Source organism: Camelina sativa, chromosome 15 (assembly GCF_030686135.1).
Source record: "Camelina sativa cultivar CO46 ecotype springtype chromosome 15, ASM3068613v1".
Taxonomy (NCBI): domain Eukaryota; kingdom Viridiplantae; phylum Streptophyta; class Magnoliopsida; order Brassicales; family Brassicaceae; genus Camelina; species Camelina sativa.
Window position 1 is genome coordinate 22812284 of NC_141894.1, and position 23285 is coordinate 22835568.

General features: G+C 42.6%; 1 protein-coding gene, 1 non-coding gene and 1 pseudogene across 2 annotated transcripts; 1 reads left to right on the forward strand and 2 right to left on the reverse strand.

Moving 5' to 3' along the window:
• Positions 1–5798: 5798 nt before the first annotated feature.
• On the reverse strand, positions 5799–12321 carry LOC147926932 (uncharacterized; annotated as a pseudogene).
• A 1362-nt stretch (positions 12322–13683) lies between these two features.
• Positions 13684–18487, forward strand: LOC147926933 (uncharacterized). The gene is made up of 4 exons (XM_087487241.1): positions 13684–13692; positions 14232–17134; positions 17194–17380; positions 17885–18487. The coding sequence occupies exons 1-4, from the start codon at positions 13684–13686 to the stop codon at positions 18485–18487; spliced, it is 3702 nt and encodes a 1233-aa protein (XP_087343367.1).
• TRNAD-GUC (transfer RNA aspartic acid (anticodon GUC)) lies at positions 14133–14204 on the reverse strand. Its single transcript has one exon. It is a non-coding gene; the product is annotated as a tRNA-Asp (tRNA).
• Positions 18488–23285: the final 4798 nt, after the last annotated feature.

Sequence of the window (23285 nt, forward strand, 5' to 3'; positions counted from 1 at the left end):
TGAAAGCTGGTTTGGTCTGTTTGCATTGATCTTCACATTTTGAACTATGGAGGGTAGCTTTAATTGGCTGCATTTCTTCTTCATGTGTATGTTCTTGTTGTAACAATGATCTTTTATGTGTATTTTGTTGCTCACTCTCTAATATAAACTTGGTTTTTTTTTTTTTTTTCAGAGCCCAAATTGTTGTAAAGGAGATTGAAAAGTTATTTTTTCAATAAATCACATGTTAGAATATTTCATTATATTTATATGACACCTCTTGTCTTCTAACTCTCTGAATCTTTGATGAATTAGAGATATGGTGCAAGGCAGTGCAAGTGTGGATCGGAGGACCTTGCTCTGTCCATGACAGCAACTCTTACTCTCTCTCTCGGAACAACCTGTAAGTGGTAACATTTTTTTCCTTCTTCTTCTTATCTGAGTCATTGCTTGACCTACTTAGTAGGAGTTGCTCATGCTTCATTTGAGATTGCTAAGCAAAGGTGCGGTTAACTTTGTTCTATTGACAAGCCAACTATCTTGGAGGTAAATAAATCCTAGACAACTGCATAAAACTTCAAGCTAACTTTGAAATGATGAAAATAGATCCATGTTTTTTATCCTGAAATTTCTTTGGGTGCAGGGAACAATGTTGTGGAGGAAAAGAGTCACAGCAATGGCTTCAGAGCATCTTGAGGTTAAAGTGAATCAGATGCAGTGCTCTTGGAGCCATTAGAGGGTGTGTCTTCTCTCTTGTCCCAACTTATTTGGCTCTAAAATTTTTTTGGGAGATATAGATTCTCATATTTTCATGTTGGTATGATATAAGATACAAATGGGATAACAATGAAAGCATATGAGGCTTAAGAAGGGGTTATTTCAGTTTAGCTTCGTGCAGGTCTCAAAGTCTTTGCAAATCTGAGATCTGCTACAGTTCTGCCATAAGTAACCGTATCATCCTTAACCTAAACTGAGAACTTTCTGGTAGCCTGAACTTTGTTTCTTGTATGAACTTCAATTTTTTTGTTTTAGTTTTTGTTTGTTTGTGTTGATTGCCACATTGCAGGGAAATGAATGTTGAAATGTGGAACATGTCTTTTACATATATTCAAGGTGAATTAGTGGCTGTTCATTGGATTGTTTCAAGGCAAAGTGAGCAGCTAAAATAGTGGCTTCACTACAAGTAAGAAAGGCTTGGATGGGTTACATGTACATGTAAAGTTTATCTATGTTCTTTGTAATGTTAGTTTTATTTTGTTTAACTTGATGTTACGTAAGACTTATTTTGGTTAATGTAATGTCAAGGTTATGTATGTTGATTATTTTATGAAATATAAAATCTAATTAAATAAATTTTGAAAAAAATACCACCAAATTATATAAAATAGCATTAATTTTGTGTTAAATAGAATCTATATATATAAAGTATAGTTTACTCACTCCTGGTGCTGCCACCTCAGCATCTCCTCTTGAATATTTTGGGTTTTTCGGATTGGACTTAGCCCAAAGTTTTCAAAGATAATTCAGGCCCAGTTGTTTTTCTAATCTTATCGATTAAACCTATGAATGTCTCTCCTCTGCGCTGTCACGACGCTCCATCTCCACCGGTTGCTCGTCTCCTTAACTCTCGATCCATGCCATTTCACACTCTGATGCGAATTCAATTCTTCCAGTCCTCTACACTTTCACTTATCGTTCCATGTCTTCCATCACAATTTTTTTGGAGATTTCAATCGGCTCTCTGTTTAACTTTGGATTTTTGATTGGGGAGGGGGGATTAATTTTTTTGTTTTGTTTCATGATTCTTGAGGCATGGGGAATGAGTAAGAGAATCTATGTGTTGTTGGGGAATCAGCAGATTGAATTAGAGTATTCCATTTCGCGAGTTTCATCAAAGTATCTACATTAATTCGCGGAAACCGATATCAACGATGAGCCGTACTATAGTTGTGGTGGACTTCTCAGACCTTCAAATCTTAGGTAACTTCTTTTAATTCTCCTTTCTTTTTATTCCTCTGTAGTGTTCTCTCATTTGCGTTGTGTTGGGCGACATTGATTTTATGTGATTCTCTAGATCAGTTCTTGGCTGTCGCCATTGATGCCACTAAAAAAGCTGGACAGGTCTCTTTCTCTATTAATCATGATTTAATTTGGCTTATTTTGTTTAATTCTGCAGGTCATTCGTAAAGGGTTTTACGAGACCAAACATGTTGAACACAAAGGCCATGTTTATTTTTTTATCTTTTCTCTCAAATAATTTAACTTCATTGCAAGATTGCTTCTTGATTTCATCTCAATCATACATAGTGAGTGGTGTTCATATATTTTACCTTGTTTTCCCTTAGTATATTCACATCTTTTGCATCTTTTGTTATCCATTTTGATCATTATTGCATAGCTTTAGGACCAATCATGCATTAGAGTTTAGTTGCATTGCATTTGCATCTTTTCATGCATAAACAGGTGATTTTGGAGCTTAAGGAGCATGGAAGCAATGCTGAGTAGAAGTGAAGCAATCATTAAGGGAAAGCAAGAGAGTTAAGGCTGAAGAACCAAGGTCCGGAGTCCAACTCGACTGCACACTCGACCGTGTGCTGAGGAGAACTCGACCGAGTGGAGGATGCACGAGAGAAGCCAGCTCGACCTGCCACTCGACCGAGCACAGGTCGAGTTGACCGAGCCGTTGACTATTTTGTCTTTTAGTATTTTTAGGGCTTCCACTCCGTCTCCTATATAAAGACTTGTACCTGCAGCCACCAAAAGAGTCCAGCTTTTTAGATATTCTCTAAATCTAGTTTTTACCCTTTTGGGAATTATTCCTTTTGCACTTTTATTTTTCTTAGATCTTGTACTTGTTTTTAAGGAGAAAAGACTAAATTCTTCAATATTGTTAGTTTCATAACTTTCTTAATATTGAGAATTCGAGTTTGATTCTTTCTCCAATATTGTAGATCTTTGTTTCATCTTTCTAATGATGCAAGTTTCGTATTTTTCTGGGTTTTTGACTTTGTTCATCATGTGTTCTTGTGAGTAGTTCTCTAGGATCTTGAGGATGGGTTAGGCTGGATTGATCTTGTGGTTTGTTTGATTTGGTCAAGCTTGATTGTTGTAGATCTCTTCTAGGCTAGATGTTCTTAATGCTGATCCTATATCTGAGAAGGTAGGGTTTGATTTCAAGCATCTTAGCATCACACCAATGTTTAAGGAGCATATATAAGGCTAGATCTAGCGCTTACCATTAGGCTTGCTAAGTGAAACAACCCTTCCCGTTTTTTTTTTTTTTTAATACCTTAATTTACTAGTGGTCCCATACCCACTAACATGCTAACATCAATCAATAACCGCGGATAATCAAATAAAACAAATTCCATTAAACCAAAAGAATTCCAACATTCAAATCCAATAACCAATAACATCAATCAAATAAAGAGATAACCAACAACTAACATCCTACAATGTTCCTTTGACTTAATCTAGCAACCTAACAACAGCTAGACCACAATCAATCAAGTCTCTAGAACATCCTCCTCCTCATAGCCCTTGATTCCACGATCACACTTTTCCTTTACCTGCACACCACAAACAACAATTGAGATGCGTAAGTATTATCATAAATACTTAGTGAGGCCGTCCTCCCATCTACTGGGTTATACACACAAACATATGAGACCCTCAAGTTTAAGCAAAACAAACAACACACAACAATACATCAAACCAGGAAAACAAGTCTCGGATAAGACCGGTGTCGACCGATGCTATGTCGGCGTCGACCGATGCTTCAAGAACAAGTGCCGACCGATGCTCCTCAGACGGTATCCATCGATGCTACTCAAAACGGTGTCGACCGATGCTCCTCAAAAGTGGTATCGATCGATGCCTCCTCTGCAGACACGATCTGTGCGAAACCCAGCGACGAACTCCGACTCCAATCAACCCAAAATCAACTCCAATCAAGTCTAACCATCTCGGAATTCACTAGAAATCGCACAAACAACGAACCCAAGCAACAAAACAACACAAACAGCAAGGAAAACACTCAAACAAGAGAGATCTCATGCTTAGATCAACCATGGTCAAGCACTCACCTCAAGAACAGGAAGAAAAGGTTGAAAAAAACGGTAGAGCAACTCCTTAGGAAGCTTCTCCTTCGTTCCCAGCAACAGAATCCTCAAGAATAGCCAGCAATCTCACCAAAACTCTCTTAGGAACTCAAGAACACACTTCCTCCTTTCTTTCTCCCAAAAACACAAACGGCGACAGAAGAAAAGAGACTAAACCCTTGTTTTGTCGTTTTTCCCCTTTAAAATACCCGGTTAGACCACTAACCAAACCATCCCAATCGAAAAATCGCAAATTAAATCAAACCGGCCAAACCCAGAAATTAGTGGTGTCGATCGATGCCACTAGGGTGTCGATCGACACTCCTTCCAAAATCACAAAATCTGGTTCGCGGATGTTACAATTCTCCCCCACCAATATGGATTCGTCCCCGAATCCCGCAATACCGTCCATCTGCCAAGGACCTCCGTGCCACCGTCTGCACGGCTCGCATGTCCCCAGGCCGGACTAAACACCGTCAGCCAAGGTTTCCCGTGCCACTGTCGCAACAGCCCGCACACCTCCGACTGACCCTCGAGGTCTCCCTCTAGCCAATATACTCGCATCATAAATACTATTTGCTCACAACTCAGTGCTTCCCCCGTCCGTGGTCGCAACCAACGAATCATGCCGGCTCGCTATCAGGCCAACCGCCTTAAGCTACGGCATCCAGGAAGTCACTCACACACACACTCCCCCCGCTCTTGGGTCGCAACCCTCGAGACATACCGGCTCACTACCGAGCCTCGGCTCGCAGCTACGGTATCCAGGGAGCCTCACATATCCCGCTCTTGGGTCGTCACCCTCAAGCGCGCTCTCGGATCGTCATCCGAAGCAACATACCACTCCCACTCTCTGGCCACAAAGTCCATCGAGCTATCGGTATCACGTGAGTTGGGCCCGCACGGCCTTGAGCAAAACAAATACTGATGCCAACGAGTATCTCCCGGCTAGATCTACCTCAACATTTCCGCAAAACTTTCCTTTTTTAGAAACTTTCTAATTCTGGAAACTTTCCCTTTTTGTGGAAACTTCTATTTATGGAAACTTTCCAAAAATAGAAACCCGAGCTATTTCTCTTTTCCCATGACAACAACAGTCAAACATAAAGAAAAATACTCATCTTATTATTCTCAAAATGTCATAATCGTTACAATCTCAACAAAATTACATCAGAAAAACCCAAAGAAATACAACAACCGGAGCCAACAACCCGCATCCCGAGCACCACCTCATCTTGATACTTAGTCGCACAACCAACCACCCCTAAGCGACCAAATATCAAGGGAGATGGGCTGGAATACTCCGTACCCGCTCCAGCCACGGACTACAACTCGGATCCGGCTAGACAAGCTCAAGTCGCGGCCTGCTTCTCGAACCACTTCTTAAACCTTGCCTTCATCCTCGTCTCGGGCTCCCAAGTCTGCTCCTCTACTCCGTCACAGTCCCACAGGACTCTCATCAAAGGAATCTTCTTCTTCCGAAGTTCCTTGACTCTCCTCTCGAGCACCCTCAATGGTCTCGCCTCCAAAGTCATGTTAGGCTGAAGATCCTCAGGAATCTTAGCCAACAACTGATCACCCTCGTGAAGACACTTCCTCAGCATCGACACATGAAATACCTTGTGGAACGCACGCATAACCTCATGCAACTCCAGCCGGTATGCCACTGGCCCCACCCGCTCAACCACTCTAAACGGACCCATGTACCTCGGACTCAGCTTAGTCTCTGTCAGTGACCTGTTCGGACCCCGCAACATGGCCATCTTGAGATACACTCTATCACCAACCTGAAACTCAAGATCCTTTCTCCTCCTATCAGCATAGCTCTTCTGCCGATCCTGAGCCTCCTTCATGTTCAGTCTCAAAACCCGAATCTTCTCTGAGGTCTCCTGAACAAAATCTGCACCAAATATGCTCCTCTCCCCCACCTGAGTCCAACACAACGGTGTACGACACGGCCTCCCATACAAAGCCTCATAAGGAGCCATCCCAATACTAGCCTGGTAGCTGTTGTTATAAGCAAACTCCACCAAGCTCAAGTGATCTGCCCAATGACCACCCCAATCCAGCACACACATCCTCAATAAATCCTCCAAAATCTGGATCGTCCTCTCTGACTGACCGTCTGTCTGAGGATGATAGGCTGTACTCATATGCACCTTCGTGCCCATCTCTGCCTGAAACGCCCTCCAGAACACCGAAGTGAACTTGGAATCTCTATCAGACACAATACTAGCAGGCACCCCATGCAATCTGACTATCTCCCTCACATACTTCTTGGCCAAAACCGCTGCTCCATCAGTTTTCTTGATGGCCAGAAAATGTGCAGACTTAGTCAAACGGTCCACAATGACCCAAATAGCATCAAACGTCCTCGACACCGGCAATCCCACCACGAAGTCCATCGTGATCAAATCCCACTTCCACTCAGGAATAGGCAAACTCTGTAATAAACCACCACGAACCTGATGCTCTGCCTTCACCAGCTGGCAAGTATCACACTTCGCCACCCAGTCAGCTACGTCCTTCTTCATCCCGACCCAGTGATAATACCGCTTGAGATCACGGTACATCTTGGTCGCCCCTGGATGAATAGAGAACTTCCTCGAATGAGCCTCTCTCAGTATCTCCTGCCTCAAATCCTCACCCTTGGGCACACAGATCCGACCATGCACAAGGATAGTACCATTAGCAGAAACCTGATACTCTGCACCCGCAGCCTTAGAGGCATTCATCAGCCCCTCATCGCTCTCCTGAGCTAACGTCACTCTGCTCAACAAGTCCGCTCTATCAGCTGCCTCCAAACCCAAAGGTTTCTGTGAGATAGCACACAAACTCAATGCAATAATCTCACCTACCAATGCCTCCATATCCTGCTCCTGAGCCGAAGCCACCCGCTTCCGACTCAAGGCATCTGCAACCAAATTAGCTTTACCAGGATGGTAAGCTATATCCAGATCATAATCTGCTACCAACTCCATCCAACGCCTCTGCCTCAAATTCAGCTCAGGCTGAGTAAAAATGTACTTCAGACTCTTGTGATCTGTAAATACTTGTACCTTCCCACCATACAGATAGGATCTCCAAATCTTAAGAGCAAAGATCACTGCTGCCATCTCCAAATCATGAGTAGGATAATTAGCTTCATGCTTCCGCAACTGCCGCGAAGCATAAGCTATAACCTTCCCCTGCTGCATAAGTACACAACCCAACCCCACTCTAGAAGCATCTGTATACACAACATAAGGCTCGTCCTGCTCAGGCAGTGCCAACACCGGCGTGGTAGTCAACATCTGCTTGAGACTTGCAAAACTCGCCTCACACTCCGGTGACCATACAAATGGAACATCCTTCCCTGTAAGCTTAGTCATCGGCTGAGCCATACTCGCAAAACCCAGAACAAACCTCCTGTAGTAACCTGCTAACCCCAGGAAACTCCAAATCTCAGTGGCACTCTGCGGCCTCGGCCACTCCCTGATGGACTGAATCTTCTCTGGATCCACTGAAACTCCCTCAGCTGAAACAATATGACCCAAGAACCCCATCTCACGCTGCCAGAAACTGCACTTACTCAGCTTAGCAAACAACTTCTGCTCCCTCAGCTTCTCCAACACTGCTCTCAAATGTACTGCATGCTCCTCAGGACTCTTAGAATATACCAGGATGTCGTCGATGAAAATGATGACTGACACGTCCAGAAACTCCTGGAACACGCTGTTCATCAATCTCATAAACGCAGCTGGCGCGTTTGTCAACCCAAACGGCATCACCACAAACTCGTAGTGCCCATATCTCGTCCTGAAGGCTGTCTTCCTCACATCTGCCTCATGTATAGGAATCTGATGATATCCTGATGCCAAATCGATCTTGGAGAACCAAGTAGCATCCCTCAACTGATCCAACAACTCATCAATCCTCGGGAGAGGGTACTTGTTCTTCACAGTAACTCGGTTCAAACCCCGATAGTCAATACACAAACGAAAACTCCCATCCTTCTTCTTAATAAACAACACCGGAGCTCCCCACGGTGAACAACTAGGACGGATAAAACCCTTACTCAACAAATCCTCCAGCTGCTTCTTCAGCTCTGCCATCTCTGCTGGAGCCATCCTGTAAGGAGCCTTGGATAACGGCATCGTCCCCGGTTCCAGCTCAATAGTAAAAGGATCCGACCGAGATGGTGGTAATCCCTGCAATGACTGGAACACATCCTCAAAGTCCTCCACAACCGGAATACCGCTAACCGTAGACTTCCCCACCGACTCTGGCATAGATATAGTAACCAGATAAGCCTCACGGCCCTTCTCGATCATCTTCCCTGCCTGAACGGCTGAGATCACGAGGCTCCCCGAAGTCGGTCTAATACCCTGGAAAACCAACTTCCCTCCTGGACGCTCAAACTCCACTCTACCCCGATAGCAATCCAAATGCACCTTGTACCGATGCAACCAATCCATACCATGAATAACATCATATAACTCCACTGGACTGATAAGCAAATCCGCTGGCCACGACTCTCCCGCGATCTGAATATCAACTCCTCCAGCTCGTCCAATAACCCTCAGGAACTTGCCTCCCGCAACTCTGACAGCTCCTGAACGCTCTCCAGAATCCCCTCTGATATCCCCGCACTCTCGGCACATTCCGGAGTAATGAAGCTATGAGAAGCTCCAGAATCAAACATAACATGGGACTTAAACCCGCCCACCAACAAGGTCCCAACACAAATCTCATGTGTTGAGAACCTAACACTTGACCACAAGCAAAAACAAATATAATCTGAACTATTGAATTGACTAAGTTCGAATCTCAGAAGTTATACCTGTGATCGCTCCTGCACTAGTGCCACCGGGCTCCTGGGTCGAGTACACCTGAGTCGTCGGCTCTATCCAACCCACCGGCTGCACACCATGCTGCACACCCTGCTGCACCCCTGGCTGAGCTCCAGCCTGCAACACTGCTACTGCCCTCTGCTGCAACATGGGACAACGAGGCTTGATATGCCCCGTCTCTCTGCAGTAGTAACACACTCGAGTATCTGTCCGCGGCTCCATCACTGCCCGCTGCTCTGTCAATGCCCGCTGCTCACCTCTCTATGGAAAGCTAGTCACCTTGTGGTCCCTACTACCACACCCAAAGCATCTCGCACCCCCATGCCTCGATCTCTGCATGACATCAAACTTCCGCTTCTGCCCTTGCGCAGGTTTGCCGCCCTTTCTAGGAACAGAAGACGGCTGAGTCTGCTGTGGCTGCACTGAAGAACTGACCCCAACCACCTGTGACCGCAGGTCATCCTCTATCCCAGCTGCAACCTCAACCAAGTCCGCTCTCGTAGCATAACTCCTCACTCTACACCGAGTCCTCAAATCATCCCGCAGAGCGAACAAAAACCTCCGCACCTGAGCCGCCTCTGGCTCCCATGCCCTGCCTGCATACCCCACAAGCCGACTGAACGCTGCATCCAGCTCCCGCACTATACGGTCTCCCTGAGTCAACCCCAAAAACCGTGCCTCCATGCGATCAAGTGCCTCCTGAGGAAAATACTTGGAGTTAAACTCCCCCACAAAATCTCCCCAAGACATACCCCGCTGCACCCTCCGTGCTGTCATCGACCTCCACCACACACGTGCATCTCCTGACAAGTAAAACACTGCCAGATCCACCCTGTACCGGTCGGGACACCTAAGCGAAAGGAAAATATCCTCCATCCGCTCTCTCCACTCATCCGCTACACTCGGATCAGTACTTCCTGAGAAATACCCTGCTCCCACATGCCGCAACTGCTCCATCATCCGAACATACTGAGCATCCACTACCTCGGCCCCCGGCTGCACACCTGCCTGCAAACCCGCCGCAGGCTGCACCTCTGGAACCTGCCCACCAACCCCTGGCGGCACCACTGGATCCTGCCCACCAACCACTGGCGGCACTACTGGATCCTGCCCACCAACCACTGGCGGCACTACTGCTGGAAGTCGCTGCAAAACCTGAGCTAGCAAGTCCATCAAGACATCCTCCCTGCCTGGAGCACCTCCCGCTGCAACCCTCACACCCGGGGCAACACCGTGACCGACACCGGGCCCATCCGCTCTGCCGTCACCCAAACCAGCCTGGTCTCCAGACACACTAGGATGAACCTGTGACTCCGCCACCTCCTCACTGGCCATGCTCTGGGTCACACTCACACTGGCCTCAGGAACCTGACCTCGTCCCCGACCACGACCACGACCACGCCCACGACCACGACCACGATCGCGACCAACAGCATCCTCACCTCTAACCATCTGTATCATCCAAGAACAGAAGGCTAAGCAAACAATAATTCTAATACACAAAAACACAACTTACCGTGGAATCACAATCAGGCTCGAAGAGGATGTTCTAGGACTTTATGCCACACACAATTGCCAATCACACAATCAATTATAGCATGTAATCCTAAACATCAACAGCAAAAGCACAATGAACCCTAGACCTAGAACCGTAAGGGCTCTGATACCAAAATGAAACAACCCTTCCCGTTTTTTTTTTTTAATACCTTAATTTACTAGTGGTCCCATACCCACTAACATCCTAACATCAATCAATAACCGCGGATAATCAAATAAATCAAATTCCATTAAACCAAAAGAATTCCAACATTCAAATCCAATAACCAATAACATCAATCAAATAAAGAGATAACCAACAACTAACATCCTACAATGTTCCTTTGACTTAATCTAGCAACCTAACAACAGCTAGACCACAATCAATCAAGTCTCTAGAACATCCTCCTCCTCATAGCCCTTGATTCCATGATCACACTTTTCCTTTACCTGCACACCACAAACAACAATTGAAATGCGTAAGTATTATCATAAATACTTAGTGAGGCCGTCCTCCCATCTACTGGGTTATACACACAAGCATATGAGACCCTCAAGTTTAAGCAAAACAATCAACACACAACAATACATCAAACCAGGAAAACAAGTCTCGGATAAGACCGGTGTCGACCGATGCTATGTCGGCGTCGACCGATGCTTCAAGAACAAGTGCCGACCGATGCTCCTCAGACGGTATCCATCGATTCTACTCAAAACGGTGTCGACCGATGCTCCTCAAAAGTGGTATCGATCGATGCCTCCTCTGCAGACACGATCTGCGCGAAACCCAGCGACGAACTCCGACTCCAATCAACCCAAAATCGACTCCAATCAAGTCTAACCATCTCGGAATTCACTAGAAATCACACAAACAACGAACCCAAGCAACAAAACAACACAAACAGCAAGGAAAACACTCAAACAAGAGAGATCTCATGCTTAGATCAACCATGGTCAAGCACTCACCTCAAGAACAGGAAGAAAAGGTTGAAAAAAACGGTAGAGCAACTCCTTAGGAAGCTTCTCCTTCGTTCCCAGCAACAGAATCCTCAAGAATAGCCAGCAATCTCACCAAAACTCTCTTAGGAACTCAAGAACACACTTCCTCCTTTCTTTCTCCCAAAAACACAAACGGCGACAGAAGAAAAGAGACTAAACCCTTGTTTTGTCGTTTTTCCCCTTTAAAATACCCGGTTAGACCACTAACCAAACCATCCCAATCGAAAAATCGCGAATTAAATCAAACCGGCCAAACCCAGAAATCAGTGGTGTCGATCGATGCCACTAGGGTGTCGATCGACACTCCTTCCAAAATCACAAAATCTGGTTCGCGGATGTTACACTAAGAGATTAGAGGTCTTGTTTGGTTTGAGATGTATTGCTTAATGCCTGCTTGTGTAGATTTTTTACTTTGTGAGAACAAGTCTAGAGATGCATAAGTTTGATTGTTTCTTGCCATGAAAGTGGATGAAACTTGTCTTAGATTTATATGTCTAGAGATTAGCTCAAAGTTGTTTGAGGTTTGTTGACCAAGTTAGATAACCACAATGATTAGTTCAGCCCATGAATCCCTTCTCAAGGCCTTCTTTGTTTATTGATTTTTAAGTCTTAATCCTGCTGCTAGCTTGTTGTTTGATTCGTTTTTGCATTGCTCTGTTTTTATTGTGTTGCTCTGTTTATGCTTTGTAGTTGTTCTGTTTCCTTCTAGTTTCATTTCTGTTGCATTCACTTAGCTTCCTGTTCATTACTTGCCTTGCATTAGTTCATTTCTTGCATTACAATAGTTTCTATTTCTGTTCTTGTTTTATAACTGTTATAATTATTCTGTTTCATTTGCATTTAGTTCTTAGTTCTCGTAGTCTTACTTTCTGCATTTTACATTTTCATCATAGGATTGTTAGTGACAAACATCCTTTACATTTGGCTTGACTTAGTCTCATATGCATGTCTTAATTGTTCACAAACACTCAGATAGGATTGACACCTCTTATACTGCAACTGCATAAGGGGAATTGAAACACCTTACCATCTATTCATTCATATCTCACCATTGCATACATTCATCATCCACACCACCAAATAAATACTTGTTTCAATTTGGCGCCGTTGCCCATTTGAGTGTGTTTTTGTGACATTTAGGATCCATATTAGTCTAAGATTAAGTTCGTTTATACACTTCTGAAGTTGCTGATATCTTGTGTTTTTGTTGGGTTTTAAGCCTTGTTTTTGCATAATCTTGTTACATAATCATGTCATTCTAGGTTGTTTTAGGAGCATTTGCACCTAGTTGTTATTCTTTCAGGTTCTTGGAGTGATCCCTACACATTTGGAGCATTTGGGTCTGTTTTATTGCAAAGAGGAGTAGTTGCCGAAAGGTGAGAGTGCGAAGGCACAAGCGGCCATCCCACGCGGCCAAGAGCTCCCCGATCGAAGCCACGCGACCACACCACCCGGCCAAAGCTCAACCGATGGTGTTTAGATGACCAAAGTGCGAAGGCACACACGGGCACCACACGCGGCCAAGCCATGGCCGATGGTGTTTAGACGACCAAGGCGCGAGAAGACACGCGGCCACACCACCCGGCCAAAGCTTAACCGATGGAGTTCAAGTGCTGAAGGCGCGAAGACACACGCGCCCAGGCGACGCGGCCAAACCTAGACCGGTCGGGCACACGCGGCCGCAGCACTCGGCCGAACCATGGCCGATGGAGTTCACACTAATCCTGTTTTATTGTTGACCCGGGTTTGACCCAGTTTGTTTTGGGTTGACCTAGGTTCTTTTCTCCTTTACTATAAATACTCTAAACCTATTAAGGAGATCTTATCTTATCTTTTGTTTTAGCAGCCACTTAGGGTTCTTAAGCTTGTTTACTCTTGGTTATTGAATCTTAGGTTGATTTCCCAGTCTTAATAGCAAGTTTGTCTTTCTAATCTCTTAATCTACAAGCTTTTATTATGATTTCACAAAGACAAACCTCTTTCCTTTGTGTGATCATGATGATTAGTGAGTAGATCTTTTAAGAACTTTGGGCTTGGTAGATTAGGGAGATAGATGGTTGATCTTTGATGTCTAGGGTTTATTTTATGCATTTCCTATCTTGATTAGTGATAATATTGCTAGATAGCCTTGATCAAGCTTTAATCTAGACTTTAGGATTTCCATGCCCACAAGGTGTTTGATGAAATTCCTGAACCAAACTTTTCAAGAGCTTTGCATTCCTAGCCAATGGAAATTGATGATTAGGGTGCTTAGTGGTATTTGAACTTGTTCTTACTGCATGTTTGTCTTGTGATTACCTTTTGAAATTGTTGATTATCACTTGATTAGCATAGGATCTCTATCATGGAAATGAATTGATTTGCATTAGTGTTCTAGCCATAGGTTTGTTCTTGATTGTTACTTAGACATCTAGGATTGATTAGCTATCTCCCAAGTCAATTACCTTGCCCAAGGTTCTCTTGTTAATTCTTGATTTTCAGTATATTTGCTATTTGAGTTTGTTTGCCTTGAGTTTGCATTGTCTTGTTTACTTTATTTGAGTGACTTTGATTAGATAAGTAGTGACATAAGAACCTTTACTTGATTAAGAATAGATTAAGCATTTTGTGTATTCTTGGTGTGTTGATTGATTGCAAATTGTGGATTGATAAATAATTGATACTGAAAGTTACTACATCAATTTGGCGCCGTTGCCGGGGATCAAACCCGGGTCACCCGCGTGACAGGCGGGAATACTTACCACTATACTACAACGACAATGTCTATGGTGAGTTGAATGCTAAGTTTGAGAGGCTGCAAACACAAGTCCAAGGACAAGCTTCCTCCTCCTCTACAAGACAAATGGGTTCATTACCGGGAAAACCAGAACCAAACCCAAAGGAGTTTGTAAACGCCATCATGTTGAGAAGTGGTAAGCAGCTACCAACTAATGAGCTCAATAGGGACATTGAGCCTAAAGGAGGGGAGGTAGTGGTTGAGATTGATGATGAAGATGAGCTGATATTGAAAGATTTGGGTAAAGATAAAGAAGCTGAAGGAATTGTGGTTGACAAAGGGAAGAGTAAAGTGGTTGAGGAACCTAAGCAAGACAAGACCATTGATGAAATATCCAAGAAAAGTAAAGGTGTTGCCAAAGAAACTCTGTTTGTGCCTCCACCTTATGAACCAAGGCTGCCATTTCCTGGTAGGTTCAAGAAGCAACAAGTGGACAAGTATAGAGCCATGTTTGATGCACAAATGAAGGATGTTGCTATCACAATGCCTATCATTGATGCATTCTTGTTGAACCCCTCTTACAGTAAGTTCCTTAAGGATGCAGTTTTGGAGAAGAAGAAAGCTCTTCAAGGCATGGTTATCTTGACTCATGAGTGCAGTGCTATTATTCAAAACAAGGTAGTAGCAAAGAAGCTTGAAGATCCTGGTAGCTTCACTCTCCCTTGCACATTGGGACCTCTATCTTTTAGCCATTGTTTATGTGATCTAGGGTCTAGTGTGAGCTTGATGCCTCTCTCAGTTGCAAAGAGACTGGGCTTCACACACTACAAGAAGTGTATGATCACCCTTGTTCTTGCTGATAGGTCAGTTAGAACACCAGTTGGAGTGCTTGAAGATCTACCAGTGATGATTGGTCATTTTGAGATCCCAACTGACTTTGTTGTTCTTGAAATGGATGAGGAACCAAAGGATCCACTCATCTTGGGGAGACCATTACTAAGAACTGCTGGAACCATGATTGATGTGAAAGGTGGGAAGATTCAATTGAATTTGGGAAAGGAAGCTTTGACTTTTGACATCAACCAAGTGATGAGGAAGCCTACAATTGGTGGTCAAGTGTTCTACATTGAGAAGATGGAAGCTTTGGCTGATGAGCTTTTGGAGGAATTGGCTATAGAAGATGAGCTCCAAAGCACTTTGACAGTTAAGCAAGGAGAGCTTGGGTTACTTAAGGAGGATAGTGAGGGATATCAAAAGATTCTTGACTCTCACAAGCCTTCTAAAGATGGTGAAAGCTTCCTTGAGTTGAAAAAGCAAGTGGTGTGTTCAGTTGAGGTAAATTCGAATGAGGATTGGAGTGAGCTTAAGGCACCCAAGATTGAACTCAAACCACTCCCTAAGGGGCTAAGGTATGCTTTCCTAGGTAAAAACTCTACTTACCCTGTCATTATCAATGAGGAGCTTAGTGAACATGAAACTGTTACTCTTCTAGGTGAATTGAAAAAGTTTAGGAGAGCTATTGGTTATTCACTTGATGACATAAAAGGGATTTCAGAAACTCTTTGCATGCATAGAATTCATTTAGATGATGAATCAATGACTTCCATTGAACCACAAAGAAGGTTAAACCCTAACTTAAGGGATGTGGTGAGGAAAGAGATTCTTAAACTCCTTGATGCTGGTATCATATATCCTATATCAGATAGTACATGGGTTTCACCTGTACATGTGGTGCCAAAGAAAGGAGGAGTTACAGTTGTTAAGAATGATAAAGATGAGTTGATTCCTACTAGAACTATAACTGGTCATAGAATGTGTATTGATTATAGGAGACTTAATGCTGCTTCTAGAAAAGATCACTTTCCTTTACCATTTATTGATCAAATGTTAGAGAGGCTTGCTAGTCATACCCATTATTGCTTTCTTGATGGTTATTCTGGTTTCTTTCAAATCCCCATACATCCTAATGATCAAGAAAAGACTACTTTCACATGTCCTTATGGTACTTTTGCTTATAGAAGGATGCCATTTGGACTATGTAATGCTCCAGCTACTTTCAAAAGATGCATGATGTCAATTTTTTCTGATCTAATTGAGGATGTTGTGGAGGTTTTCATGGATGACTTCTCTGTCTATGGAGATTCTTTTTCTGGTTGTCTTTCTAATTTGTGCAGGGTCTTAAAGAGGTGTGAGGAAACAAATCTGGTCTTGAATTGGGAGAAGTGTCACTTCATGGTTAAAGAAGGAATTGTGTTGGGTCATAAGATCTCTGAGAAAGGCATTGAGGTTGATAGAGCTAAGATTGATGTGATGACCAATCTAGCACCTCCAAATTCGGTCAAGGGAATAAGAAGCTTTTTGGGCCATGTTGGGTTCTATAGGAGGTTCATTAAAGAATTCTCAAAGATTGCTAGACTTCTTACAAGATTGCTGTGTAAGGAAGTTGAATTTGAGTTTAATGAGGAGTGTCTTCAAGCTTTCAAGAAGATAAAAGAAGAGTTGGTTAGTGCTCCAATAGTTCAAGCACCAGACTGGAACTTGCCATTTGAAATCATGTGTGATGCTAGTGACTATGCAGTTGGAGCAGTGCTTGGTCAAAGAAAAGATAAGAAGCTTCATGTCATATACTATGCAAGTAGAACATTAGATGAAGCTCAAGTCAAGTATGCTACAACAGAAAAAGAGCTCCTAGCTATTGTCTTTGCATTTGAGAAGTTTAGGCAATACTTGGTGGGTTCAAAAGTGGTTGTTCACACTGATCATGCAGCATTGAAATATCTCTTAGCAAAGAAGGATGCTAAACCAAGGCTGTTGAGATGGATATTGCTACTTCAAGAGTTTGATTTGGAGATTAAAGACAAGAAGGGCATTGAGAATGGAGTAGCTGATCATCTATCAAGATTAAGGATTGACAATGAGATTCCAATCAATGATGCACTTCCTGAAGAGCAGATAATGGCAATTCAGCTCCTTGACAAGACCAATGAGACTTGGAACAAGCTTGGAGAGGTCAGAGGTTGGAAGAGAATGGTCCTTGGTATGCTGACTATGTTAACTATCTTGCTTGTGGAATTGAGCCACCAAATCTGGTTGGTTATGATAGGAAAAAGTTCTTCAGGGACATCAACAACTACTATTGGGATGCACCATACCTCTACACTCTTTGTAAAGACAAGATTTATAGAAGATGTGTTGCCAAGGAGGAGATAGAAGGGTTAGTAGAGCTTTGTCATGGAGCAGCCTATGGAGGTCACTTTGCTACATTCAAAACTGTCACAAAAATTCTTCAAGCTGGGTTGTGGTGGCCTACAATGTTCAAAGACACTCAACAGATCATCTCCAAGTGTGATTCCTGTCAAAGAAGAGGCAATATCAGCAGGAGAAATGAAATGCCACAAACTCCTATTTTAGAGGTTGAAGTGTTTGATGTATGGGGTATTGACTTCATGGGACCATTCCCTTCTTCCTATGGTAATAATTACATACTTGTGGCAGTTGATTATGTCTCTAAATGGGTGGAAGCCATAGCCAGTCCTACCAATGATGCAAAGGTTGTGTTGAAGTTGTTCAAGACAATCATTTTTCCAAGGTTTGGTATTCCAAGAGTGATCATTAGTGATGGAGGGAAACACTTTATCAACAAGGTCTTTGAGAGTCTTCTCAAGAGACATGGAGTGAAGCATAAGGTTGCTACACCTTATCATCCCCAAACTAGTGGTCAGGTTGAGATTTCAAACAGAGAAATCAAGTCAATTCTTGAGAAAACAGTTGGTATCACAAGGAAAGATTGGGCAAAGAAGTTGGATGATGCTCTATGGGCATATAGGACTGCCTACAAGACACCAATTGGAACAACTCCATTCAACCTTCTCTATGGAAAGTCTTGTCATCTGCCAATTGAGTTAGGGTATAAAGCAATGTGGGCAGTTAAGCTTCTTAACTTTGATATCAAGAGTGCTCATGAGAAACGCTTGGTGCAATTGAATGAGTTAGAGGAGATCCGCCTTGAAGCTTATGAGAGTTCAAAAATCGACAAGGAGAGGACAAAAGCATTCCATGACAAGAGGATTCTTCCAAGGGTTTTCAAGGAAGGAGATTTGGTGTTGCTGTTCAATTCCCGCTTGAAGCTATTCCCGGGAAAGCTCAAGTCCCGCTGGTCTGGACCATTCAAGATCAAAGAGGTTAGACCTTATGGAGCCTTTGTGTTGCTGAACAAGGCTGGAAATGAGTTTGTGGGTAATGGACAGAGGCTAAAGAACTACTTGGCAAATGACTTCATTGAGGAGGGAACAACTGTTTCTCTCTCAGACCCTCAAAACGCCTAAGCGGCGCGGTAACGTCAAGCTTAGAGACGTAAAACAAGCGCGCTTGGGAGGCATTCCCATGGTATCCTTATGTAAATATCCTTTACTCTTTTTAGTTTGTATGTTTGAATTTGTGTGTTTCTGAGTATTGAACATTAGAATGTTTGGGAGACTTGTGTGAATTTGGTGTTGAACAGGGGGGTTTTGGTGCGAACGCACACGCGGCCAGGAGACGCGGCCAAAGGCTCCCAGCGTGAGTTGCATCGGCCACAACACGCGGTCAAAATAGAGCCGATCGAGGATCACGAGTAATTGTTGAGTTTTGGTGCGAACGCACACGCGGCCGGGAGACGCGGGCAAAGCAACCCCGCGTGAAGACCATCGGCCACAACACGCGGTCAAAATGAAGCCGAGTGAGAATCAACACGATTTGTTGGTCTTGGGTGCGAAGGCACACTCAGCCGGGAGACGCGGGCAAAGCGACCCCGCGTGGGTATCATCGGCCAAGGCCATCGGCCAAAGGCTGACCGATTGAGCCTACCAAGGTAAGTCTTCTTTCTCCTTTTCGGTTTAATTCGGTTCAATCCTAGTAAACCGATTTGATCCTGGCCGGTTTGATCCTTCTCTCAACCTCCTAAAACCCGATTTCTTCTTCTCTTTTCTCAATTTATCGATTGCATCCCTTAAAACACTAAACACCTTGTATCTCTCTCATCTCTCAATCGATTTCAAAGAATTTTTGTGTGATAGTTTCGGTTTTTCAAGCTCTCTTAATTACTTCTGCTATCAGCTACCATTTCTGCTTCACTAGTTTTCAATTGCAAGGTACAACACTCTATCTCCCCTTTTTCCCCATTCAAGTTTAAACACAGTATGTGCTAGATTCAACCAGCTAGTTGTTTATGCCTTGATTTAGGATTGGTGAACTTCATAATAGCTTTAGCTGGTTTAGATTTCGTTTGAATTGCTTTGTTTGGTGTTTAATTTCGAAAATTTTTGTTTATGAGCTTTTAGGGTTCTTGAGATTGAGAAAATCAAAGTTTTGGGGAAATTTTAATTTGATAGTTTCTTTACCTTGTCTTTTGTTGATTTAATCATCCTGGAGGAGACTAACAGTTTTGAAGGCAAATTGACATAGTTAGGGGATAATCGAAATTCTTAAATTTTTAGGAAGCAAATTTTGAGTTTGTTTGTGAAGTTTTTGTCACAGTTGGTTCATCTTTGTTCCCCTGGTTTAATTTTGTTGATTTATCTTCTAGATACTAGGCACTTATTAGCTGTGGTTACAAATTGTGGCTCCTAGTGAGCCTTACTAATATCTTTCAAGTGTTTTTGTGTATTTTAGAGGAACAATGGGTAGAACCAACTTGAAACCTGGAGACAAACAAACAAAGACAAAGGAGGAAGTGGAAAGGGTTGTTGAAAAGAAGAAGAAAAAGGCAGTTCCTTCTAAGTCTTCACTTGCTTCACAAAAAGATTCAACAAGCAAGAAGAAAAATAAGGAGCCTGTGATTGAGAATAGTGATTCAGAGGAAAGGGGTATGAGTGAGAGTGACTCTGAACTTCCACCACCTCCAGCTGCTAAGGAAAAGCAGAGCAAGCAACTAAAGAAGAAGCCTACCTACTCCCAACTGATGCAGCGACTTAAGCAAATTAAGTTTGCTCCGACTAGATACCCAGATCATGAGTTCCTTCACAATGCTGGCCTCCTTGAAGACATGCAGACTATCTTCACAACTTTGGGATTAGGACAGTTCTTCAATATGGCCTTTCCCACCTATGTTGAGCCAACAAGAGAGTTCCTTGCATCCTTGTCAGTAACTTATTATGAAGATGAGATGGTAGGGGAAGCTAATGATCTTGGGCATTTTGAGTTTAAGGTTCAAGGGAAACACTACAAGATGACTTTTGGAGAGTTAGGGGCTATCTATGGGTTTCCACCAGGAACAAGGTTGGAATACAACATCAACCCAAGGGAGTTCCGTTCTTTTTGGCAAGATATTGGAGTGGGAAAGTACAAACCTGGTCAGCTCAAGAACTCAAGCATCCAGCATCCTACAGTGAGATATGCTCACAAGGTTCTCTCTCACACTCTTTTTGCAAGAAGAGAAGCTGGAGGTGTTCAAGCAAATGAACTTGGTTGTCTTCTAGCAGGGCTACAACCTTTCATAAGGACCTATGAAGGAGGGAACCAGCCATTCTCCAATGCCGAAAACACATGTGTTGCTGCAGTCTTCCTCCATCAAATGCTCCACTACCAAGGTTGGATTTGGACAACAAGTGATAAGACACCAACTCTAAGTATGGGTGGTATTGTCACCCCCATCTTACAAGCAAAGGGGGTTAAGTTAGGAGAATTTGACCATGATATTGCAAGGCTTGATCCAGTCTACCTCAAGAAGACAACTTATTTGGATGGCCAAACTGAGAAGGGGTTCTATGTCTACCATGGGTACATTTTCTCAAGCTTTAGGAAGAAGAGGCTTTTGCTCCCTCAAAAGGATGTCACATCTCTCTATGCCATGTTTGGAATATGCTGCCAAATACAAGATGACTTCCTCTACTCCTTTAAGGATGATGGGCCAGTGATTCCAACAACAACTTCAAACAAGGAGAGAAGTCAAGCTGAGGATGATCAACAAGAAGCTCCTCCTAGTCCAGTCTATGGTAGTGCAAGGTATGCCTTCCAACCATTTGAAGAGGCCACTACAAACAAGTCTCTTAGAGCAGCACACAGCGACATCCATCTTCTCCAGCGTTTGGCTAACTGGCAAGAGAAAAACATCAAAAAGTTGGTCAAGGGAATGAAGAGTATGCACAACAGATTGAAGAATGTGGAAGCTAAACTAGCCATTGCAAGTACCTCCAATCCAAACCCTGAAGTTGTTGTGGACTCAAGAGAAGAACAAGAAGATGAAGTTGAGGATGAAATGGAGAGACACTCATTCCATGGTGAACCTAGTACTGCCATTGGTTTCTATGACCCACCAAGAGCTTCAGCATATGAGAGGAGACAAAGGAGGAAGAGAAGAGCAGAGAAATCTCCAACACCATGCACTAGCAACTCCTCCTACTCTCTTGACTTCTCCATGAACTAGAGGTACACTCCAAGTCCTTGTACATAGAGTCCTTTGCTTATTTTCATTTTTTTTATTTTTTATTTTTGTCTTGTTAGTCTCTTTCTCAGCTTTCCTCACACAGAGACTGTGTGAATTAAGTTTGGGGGAGGGACTAACCATCTAACATTGTGTTTTATTTTGATTTTCATTTTGTGTGTTGCATTGTTAATAGCTATGTTTTGAGAAAAATCAAAAAAAAATTTGAAAAACTTAAAAAAAAAAAAAAAATTGCATGTAGCTTTGCATATTCATTCTTGCGTTTAGGATTGAGTCTAGAAGCATTTAGTATGCATTTGCATTGGGATGATGATAAAATTGCCTTGTAAAGGTTGAGTCTTAGGATTGAACCCAAAGCCCTCATTTATAGTTCATTGGTGCTTGATTAATCTTTGGGAAAAAATGAAGAATCTAGGCCTAAAAGCATTGTGTCACTTGAAAGCACTTCCATCTAGTGTAAAGCTTGCTTGATAATTGTTATATCTCTATATTATTTGGGCTTTAATTTGATCTTAAAATTATCTTGCATATGGACTATGAATGCTTGCTCATGGAACTTTCTTTTGGGTTAACTATCTCTATTTGCCACTCTATTTTGTTTAACCCAATCTCTTGCCACACCTTTGAACCCCAGCCTTTTCTTTCAAGCCTTGTATTGATTTGTTGAGTGAGGCCTCTTCTTGATAATGCTATAGGTTGTGAAATCTTGAGAGTATTGAGAATGACAAAGAACTGGCTCTTGTTTTAGCTAGGCTTGGAATCTTTATAGCTAGCTAATAGGACTGGTTTGAAAGAAATAGGTGGTTAGAATGTTGATTTGGGTTCAAGTTTGGGAACAAGAGAGAATAAGAAGGGAAATAAAGGTTTACTTGGTCAAAGGAAAAGAAAAATCTCTAAGGTTAAGTTAATATTAAGCTCTTTGTCTCAAAGAAAAGGGATAGAAAGTATTGCTATAGTCTCCTAGAATCAAATTGAAAAGAGTAAAGAAAAATGAAACAAAATTGGGAGTATAGCATAGAATGAATAAGAAAGAAAATGAGCTTGTGTTTAAAGCAAGAATAGCCTTAGAGATTCAATATTAAAAAAAATAATAAAGGAATAAGGCCATAAGTAAAGAAGAAAAAGGGGTTGAGTTGAATAAGGTTGAGTTTTTTGGGTTTAAAAGGAAGATAAGAAAGATAAGAATAGGGGGTAGAAAAGCTTTTAGGTGGGTAGAACATCAAGAGCTAAGCTTTGTATGCCCAAATTATTTTTGGTCTTAGATAGGTTTCATGACTGTCTAGCATTCCTCTTTGTTTGAGAGTTAACCACCCAAAAACACCAATATCCAACCACTTTGTAAACAGCCTTTACCTTAAACCAATTGAGCTTGATTTGTTTTCCATTTTCAAGATCACACCAAACACTTTAATGAATGTGAAAGAGATGTTCAATAGGATTGCAAGTCTTTGCCAATAGATAGAAGATGATCTAGAGTGATGCATTGTTTTAAGCATAGAAAAATATTTGTAAGGACTTTGATAAATTTTAGCACCATTGAATTACATCTTAGGACTTTGGTTTGAATCCTTTGTCTCATGCCTTGTGGTTCTGAGTCCCATTTTTAAACCTCTCTCTCTCACTTTTTTTTTGGTTCTTGCTTGAGGACTAGCAAGAGATAAGTTTGGGGGAGTTGATATCTTGTGTTTTTGTTGGGTTTTAAG

Bases quoted from the DNA above. Each gene is read 5' to 3' on its own strand.
- LOC147926933 (XM_087487241.1), top strand. The intron at 17,135-17,193 runs TGACAAGACCAA...GGAAGAGAATGG, and splicing joins ATAATGGCAATTCAGCTCCT to TCCTTGGTATGCTGACTATG. The intron at 17,381-17,884 runs GTAGAGCTTTGT...ACTAGTGGTCAG, and splicing joins AGGAGGAGATAGAAGGGTTA to GTTGAGATTTCAAACAGAGA.